This window comes from Rutidosis leptorrhynchoides, chromosome 6 (genome assembly GCF_046630445.1).
Source record: "Rutidosis leptorrhynchoides isolate AG116_Rl617_1_P2 chromosome 6, CSIRO_AGI_Rlap_v1, whole genome shotgun sequence".
In the NCBI taxonomy this organism is placed as follows: domain Eukaryota; kingdom Viridiplantae; phylum Streptophyta; class Magnoliopsida; order Asterales; family Asteraceae; genus Rutidosis; species Rutidosis leptorrhynchoides.
Window position 1 is genome coordinate 357,952,944 of NC_092338.1, and position 8,217 is coordinate 357,961,160.

At 44.5% G+C, this 8,217-nt stretch overlaps 1 protein-coding gene across 1 annotated transcript; it reads left to right on the forward strand.

Moving 5' to 3' along the window:
• Positions 1 to 7,177: 7,177 nt before the first annotated feature.
• On the forward strand, positions 7,178 to 7,915 carry LOC139854828 (uncharacterized). Its single transcript, XM_071844110.1, has one exon. The coding sequence runs from the start codon at positions 7,178 to 7,180 to the stop codon at positions 7,913 to 7,915; it is 738 nt and encodes a 245-aa protein (XP_071700211.1).
• The last annotated feature ends 302 nt before the right edge of the window (positions 7,916 to 8,217 follow it).

Genomic DNA, 8,217 nt, shown 5'->3' on the forward strand with positions numbered 1-8,217 from the left:
GCAAACGCAACTAAAAACAAACCAATGTTTTTATGCTTAGGAGTTCCTCAAGCAAACCAATGCGAGAGCGATTACGCACAAGCAAACCAATGCTTGTATATTTAAAGTCGACTTTGCAGCCATCTAGTCTGCGTGGCGCTTGGCTAGGGGAAAACCAATTCCCTTCGCCTGCCGTTATTGTCTAGCCTTGTAACCAAACAGGCTTCTGCCGCACGGGGGCTAGAGGACACCCCTTAAGTAGGCAGGAATCGCATACAAAAAATATAAATGGACAACAAAAGTATGCGCATGTAATTATTTTTATTTGGCATTAATTATGATTACAACTGCGACATATCCGAAAGGATGAAAAATAAAATAATGTGCTAAACAAATTGGAGTGATCAAGTCCATCTAGCTACATGTAACATTTTTTCAATAACGTCGCATGCCAAGTGCGTTTCACAGGTTTGCCATCTAATGTCTCTAGATGGTATGCCCCGGTGTTGCTTGCTTTTGCTACCCTGTATGGGCCCTCCCAACGAGGTCCCAGTTTCCCAGTATCTTCCGCATGACTTGCATCGTTCTGGCGCCAAACCAAATCACCGCACTTATAAGTGCGTGAACGCACACGCTGATTGTAATACTTTGCGATTTTCTGCTTGTTATTTGCTTCGTTAACAGCCGCAGAGAGTCTGCGTTCTTCAAGCAGATTAAGATTTTCCCGCAGAGCTTCAGAGTTATTTTGCTCATCAAAGTTTTGTATGCGGAACGTTGGTACCCCAATCTCTGCGGGTACAACAGCTTCTGACCCATAAACCAAACTAAACGGAGTCTCACCAGTGCTTGCTTTGGGTGTGGTTCTATGCGCCCATAAAACCTTTGGAAGCTCATCCACCCAACCAACGCGGTCATGACCCAACCTTGCCTTGATTCCAGCAACTATATCTCGGTTGGTAACTTCGCACTGGCCATTCGCCTGCGGATGCGCAACTGAAGTAAAAGTTTGCTTAATATTAAGCTCCGCACACCAACTGCGAAAAGGATCGCCGACAAATTGTGTACCGTTATCACTAACAATTTCATTGGGTATGCCGAATCGACAGACAATGTCTTCCCATACAAAATTCCGCACTCTTTTCCCCGAAATTGTTGCCAGCGGTTTCGCTTCGACCCACTTCGTGAAGTAATCGATTGCAACAATTAAGAATTTGACATTTCCTGCGTGTGCAGAGTATGCGTAAGATAATAACGTAAGTAGCATATTTAGCAAATGAATGGCAATATTACCTTGGCCTTTGGGGAATGGTCCGACTATGTCGATCGCCCATTTGCAGAATGGCCATGGCGAGGAGACCGGTATCATTGGATGCGCAGGTGCCCTGCTGATAGGTGCATGTATTTGGCATGATTCGCATTGCTTGACAATACGCGCGGTGTCTGCGTACATAGTAGGCCAATAATAACCTAACCGCATGATTTTTGACACAATGGACCTGTGTCCCGAATGAAGGGCGCATGCACCCTCATGCACCTCGCGTATAACTTCCTCTGCCTCTTTCGGACCTACGCACCTTAAATGCGGTCCCAAATAGTTTCTTCGATACAAGACGTCACCCTCGAGGGCATAAAGCGGTGCCTTTGTGCGGACTTTCTTCGCATCAGAGGAGTCCGCGGGTGAAGTGCCGTCCCGTAAAAAAGCGATGATGGGCGTCATCCACGTTGGGCTTGATTCCTCAACCGGTGCCACTAGAGGCATCATGACAATAGATTTTGCGTTGAGTTCCTCTATTAGAATTTTCTTACCCATATGATCAAAAGCCAAGGCAGCTAGTTTGCTTAGCGCATCCGCCTTCTTATTTTGCCCCCGCATTACGTGCGAGATTTGAAAAGCCTCGAACTGGTCAGCGAGATTATGAACAAGCGATAAATATTACTGCATAGCAATGTCGTGCGCTTCGAAGTCTCCGCAGACTTGATTGCATACTAGCTTTGAATCCACGTAAGCGTGCAAGATTTTAACATTTAGCTTATGCGCGATGCGCATACCTGCTAGCAGAGCCTCATACTCTGCTTCATTGTTTGTGACAGCAAAATTAAACCGCAGTGCGTACGTATGTTCCTCACCGCCTGGACCTGTCAAAATTACACCTGCGCCTGCGCCAGATGCGCTACACGCACCATCGGTGTATAATTCCCATAGTGATAGAACAGGTGCGGGCGGATCTTGATGTTCTGCTGACGCTTCGACATCCGCAGGTATTTCTGCTAGGTAGTCAGCAAGTATTTGACCCTTAACCGCACTGCGTGAAGAAAAGTTTATTTCATGTTCTCCCAATTCGACTGCCCACTTGGCCATTCGGCCAGAAATCTCGGGCTTGTACAGTACCTGAATGAAATAAAATGATTGCGTTAGTCAATGCGGTAACCCCGGTCATTGCCGCAAAGTAATCATGTACCAACCTGTTTGATTGGCTGATCAGTTAGAACCACAATCGGATGTGCTTGAAAGTATCGGCGTAAACGCCGCGCTGTATGGACAAGCGCATATACTAACTTCTCTATTGGCGAGTAGTTTACTTCGCTTGATGTCAGCGTCTTGCTTACGAAGTAGACCGGCATTTGTGTCTGAGAAAACCTCAGCGTTAAAGTTCTGCGAAATAAATAATGCAAGTAAATTGATGTTACCTTTTCGCGGTCTGCGATGAGAACTGAACTGATTGCTTCCTTTGATGCCGCAAGGTACAGCGTTAACGTCTCCCCATTGACTGGCGCAGTAAGTGTTGGTAACTCTGCAAGCACCTTTTTCATCTCCTGAAAGGCTGATTCTGCTTCCTGAGTCCAGACAAAATCCTTTTTCTTCAAACAGTTTTTCAAAGTGTTAAAGAATGGTAGCTGACGCTCTGCGGCTTTTGACAAAAACCGCGTGATTGCTGCGAGCTTCCCAGTGAGACTCTGCACATCTTTATTTGTTTTCGGAGATGGTAAATTATCAATAGCTTCAATCTTTTTGGGATTAGCCTTGATGCCCCGCGCTGTCACCACATGACCTAGAAACTTGCCTTCCTCCTCTCCAAAGCTACATTTAAGCGGATTAAGCTTCATGTTGATCCTTCGCAGAGACGCAAACGTTTCTAGGATGTCTGCGAGCATGTCTTCTTCGGTGTTGCTTTTGATTACCAAGTCATCGACATACGCTTCAAGATTTCTGCCAATTTGAGGCTTGAATGCTGCGTCAATTACACGCTGATAGGTCGCGCCCGCGTTCTTCAAGCCAAAAGGCATCTTTGTGTAACAATAAATACCCTGCGGCGTATGAAAAGCAGTCTTGTCTTCGTCTTCCGCAGCCATTAGAATTTGGTGATAACCTTTGTATGCGTCCAGAAAGCACTTATATCTGAATCCAGACAAAGATTCAACCTTCCAGTCTATCTCCGGGAGAGGGTAATTGTCTTTAGGACATGCTTTGTTAATGTCTTTAAAATCAACGCACATTCGCCAGTTACCATCAGCCTTTTTCACCAACACCGGATTGGCAACCCATGTTTGATAACGCACTTCGCGTAGAATGTTTGCTTTGACAAGGTTGTCTACTTCTGCGCATAGCCAATCACTGCGGTTTAAAGCCATATGTCGCTTTTTTTGTCTAACAGGTGTGAGCGATGGATTAACATTCAATTTATGTTCCGCAATGTCCCGCGGGACACCTGTCATATCTGATTCGCGCCATGCGAAAACATCTGCGTTTGCGGACAATATGCCATGTAACTTAGCCTTGGTTTCAGCTGATAAACCTGCGCCGATTTTTATACCCTTATCTGGATGCAAGCGATTAGCAATGACCGCACTGCTTGCAATCTGCTCCTCGACGCTAGGGATGTTAATTTGCACAACTGACGCACATATCTCAATCTTTTGATGTGACGCCATTGTGGCAACTCCTCCCTTAGTAGGAAACTTAATCAAACCGTGCACTACCGAAGGTATGATGTTAAAACGCCGTATGAAATTTCTTCCCAGTAGCGCATTATATCGCGAAGTCGAGCAGACCACATAAAAGTCAACTAATTCGTTCCTTATTAACTGCGGATTCTTGTCATCTTCGAGCTCTATTAATAACTCTATCCGTCCCACGGGCCATGAGCTTTCTCCGGAAAAACCAGACAGCGTGATATCAGACGGACGTAGCTGCGCCTTCACGTGTGCGGGAAGAAATTGATAGCAATGCTCGTACATAATGTCAACGCCGCTCCCAGTGTCGACATGCATGCGCTTGACCTGCACCCCGCAAGAAGGAATGCGGCACTTGATAATGATAGGTTCATTCACCCTGTCAATTGTCATCACAGGAGGGAAAGTGATTGGAAGAAGTTCCCAATCCTGATGATCGTTATACTTTCTTCGCTGACCTAATCTTTCTGCATCAACCATGTTAATGGTTAAATCAGCATTTTTGGTCTTATCCACTTTCTGCCACGCGAAGGTTTTAGTTTTTGACCCCTCTTCTGCGGCTTTCCCTTTATCTTTCTTTGGCGGTTTGAGGTGATCCAACTTACCCGCACGGAGCGCCTCCAGTACCCGTTCCATCAAGTTTTTACACCTATTCGTATCGTGCCCGTAATCATCGTGAAATTCACAATACTTTGTCTTATCCCGCTTACCAAATTCCGTAAGCGGAGTTGGGACCGCGAAGGTCGCGCATACTGGCTCCGTCGCCAAAATTTCTTTGGGCGTTTTGGATAAGCTTTTAAGAAGCGCATAGTTCTGATTGTTGATGCCGCGCTGATTATTGTTTCGATAATTGCCACTTGATTTCCCTTTATCATTCCTGATAGGACCACCGCTAGGATACCTTCCGCGAGAGTTGTTACCACGATTTTGATCGCGCGAACGATCATCATCGTCCTTCCTCTCGTTGCGTGTGCTAGCTGTTGGAATGTCATTATCTTCGCCACTCCGCATATAGTCGTGGCATTCATTAAGCGCCTCAGCATAAGTTGTTGGGACTGTATGGCGCAGACGCCTTACCAGTGTTGGATGACGTTCTGAGTTTATACCATGTATGAGTCCGGAAATCTGTTGCTCTGGTTTGAGATCTGGTATACGCAGGCACTCATTAGTATACCTTGTGAGAAATTCGCCCAAAGATTCCTTGGACTTCTGCACGATGTCATGGCATTCAATGTGAGTGCGCTTGCGTGGTCTCTGATTCTGATATTGCATTAAAAACTTTGTCCGCAGATCCATAAACCCGGCAATACTACCCGCCGGCAACTTATTAAACCACTCACGAGCAATACCCTGTAGTGTCATAGGAAATATCTGAAACGCAACCGGATCCACCCAGCCTTGAGTGCGCATTGCGCCTTCGAAGCGCTGTAAAAAATCATCTGGATCGGTCAGGCCATTGTAAGTACCCAACGTGCTAGGTATCTTTGGTGCTGATGGAAACGGGTAGGCGGATATATGCGGAGGAAACTTGTCAAAGGTAGTCGGTAGCTCGAAGGGTGGTTTAACAGGATCCCCTTTCAAATTTGCAAAGAAACGCTTCATCATGTCCTGAACAAAGTCAGGTTGTGAAAATAAGTGAACCATATCGGGAGGTGCGGCCTGCATGAATTGACTTGCAAGATTTGCCTGCCCTTGAACATTTTGCCAAGGTTGACCCTGCGTCTGCGGATATGACCAAGGCTGCTGTGTTGGAAAAGAGGGATAACTTGAAGACGCGGAGTACACAGGTGGCTGTAAAGGAAGCGAAACCTGTGGCGCAGATATCTGCGAAACTTGAGGATACACACTTAAAAGCCCAACTGTATGCGCTGTGCTTTGCTGCTGCGCTGTTATCGGCGCCCAATGAGAGTTCGCATCTGGGATGACCCCAAATCCCCAACTATTAAGTAACGCCTGCGCATCCGCAGGAGTTAAAAATTGTGAAACTGGGCGCGGTGGTTGCCAAGGTTGCAACGGTGTAAATGACGAATTCTGCTGAATGCCCTGCGTATGCAGAGGTATTGAAACAGTGGTACTGTAAATAGGTACCTGGCCGCAGCAAACCACATGCGGCCCCGTTGTTCCACCGCCAACGCCTGCAAAGATGACCCTTGGATCCACTGTCGAAAAGTCCAGCCGCGTGGTTGTGACTGGTGAGTTTGCTCTTGGCGGTGTGACCCCGTCTGGATATATCGGCTTGTACCTCTGAAAGGGTTCGCCGGATATAGGTGGAGGGTATATCGTGTATCCCGCCTGAGTAGCGGCCTCCGTAGTCATAACCGGTGTATGTTGACTACCAGACGGTGCGTTCTAAACATCTGTTTGGGTATGTTCCGATGATTCCTCGGAAGTCATGATACTGTTAAAGAAAAAAATTCAAAAATTTTGTAAATAACGAGTCATACAATTCAAAACCTTAAAAGAAAAAGAAATTAAACAGTCTTGAATTAATTCGACTCTCAATGAAAGCACCACTTGATCAAGCATATTTTAACCGAGGGGTCTTAACATGCTTGCTTAACGTAAAGGAGGGGTTTAAGGATCTTAGAACGTGGCTCTCCGGTCCGGCTACCGTGAATAACCCTGGCCGACATGATGATGTCGGCGGGGTGGCCAAGTGATTAAGTCCACCTTCGATGACGTCCGTCGATCAGAAGGCCCCAAGCAAGGTTGTAGGTACCAGTTAATAAAGAACTCACCTGTTAACCTTTAGAAGATGATAGAGGATGTAAGTTACGTAGGATGTGTGGTAGAAGATGGCTACGTAACGTGGTGTGTTGCTAACGACGATTAGGGTTTGTATTTATAGGCAAACCCTAATTCTAGAATCGTCATAGGATAGTGATAATCGTTTCCATAACCATCTCCCCCGAATCACGGATATAATTATGGAAAAGATATTTGCTCAACCGCCGTAAAGGGACCAGATACGGATCCGCATGCCGCATGACGCATGAGAGCACCCCGCATGAGCACCATAGCGCATGCCCGTGTGTATGTTACATGCGCATGCGGGCTGCGGTATCATTACCCACCCACAAAAACCCAAATCAATGCCACTTCAATCACACTTCTTGATTCTTTCAATTCCCATTTGGGGTTTACAAGTCGAACAGAGGTATCGTTCGTGCTTACTAATACACAGGAAAAGGTTAAAGATTCATCAAAGATTGAAGATCAACCGAAAAACAATCGAAATTTGATTGCAATGTTGGTTTTGATTGAAACTTCAGGATTTTGGATAATTACAAGTCTTGGGATTGCTGTTAGTCAGTCTTGTGTTCATGGGGTCATATTTGTATTGCTAGTTAATCATCTTTTAAAGAAACGTAAACCGATCGTTACGCTTTTAAAAGATGGTGCTATTTTGGGCTTCCGTAGGTTGTTTACATTTGTTGCATCAGTGAGATCTACAACAAGATTGATATCAACAACAATTTTGATTATAATTGGTTGTCACTTTGGAAGAATTAAAGATATACATAAAATTTTCAAGATTTTCGTTAAGGTGACGTGTCTGCCATTTTTTATATGGTTGCCTCATGTCGAAGAGTTTGAACAAGCGATTTATTACATGTTTTCGGTATCATGGTGGTTGTTAGAGATCTTACTGTCTCTGGTTTTTACTATCTTTGGCTGTGTGGCTATGGTGAATCCATATATAGCTGACATGGCAGTTGTCGAACGAGGGTTTCATTTGTTGTCATTAAATATTCGTTCAGTTATCGGACTCAAGTTTTTAGAAGAGATCGTTTTTGGGTCATTAACAAGATACATACTTTCACAAATATTTGGACATTTGTTTGCTTCTTTTGTTCAATCTTTTATGGAGGTTTATTTTCTAATGGTGTGGACGACGTATTACTTTTGCGTAAAGTCAATGGATGCTCATCGTAGAAGAGAACCTTTTGGTAGAAATGTTTTTAGAAACTTGATAAAGATATGAGATGGTTATGCATACTTGAGATAAATTTTTGGAAGATGAAGTGGTAATAGCTAGGTGTGTTTTGCTTCTTAACGGAATTACAAGTTTTCGATTAGGATTACGATCGACATGAACTCGATGTTGTGTATAATCTGTTCAATTTTTGTGGTTGTTTGATGCTTCCAAATGTAGTACATGTATTACTTTTGCTTATATCATACACTGGTAAATCAAATGGTCATCGTGGTTAAAGATTTCTTAGTAGTTAAGTATTTCAGTTTTGATTTTGTAGAGTTTAGTTAGGGCATCCACAAAACAAGTTT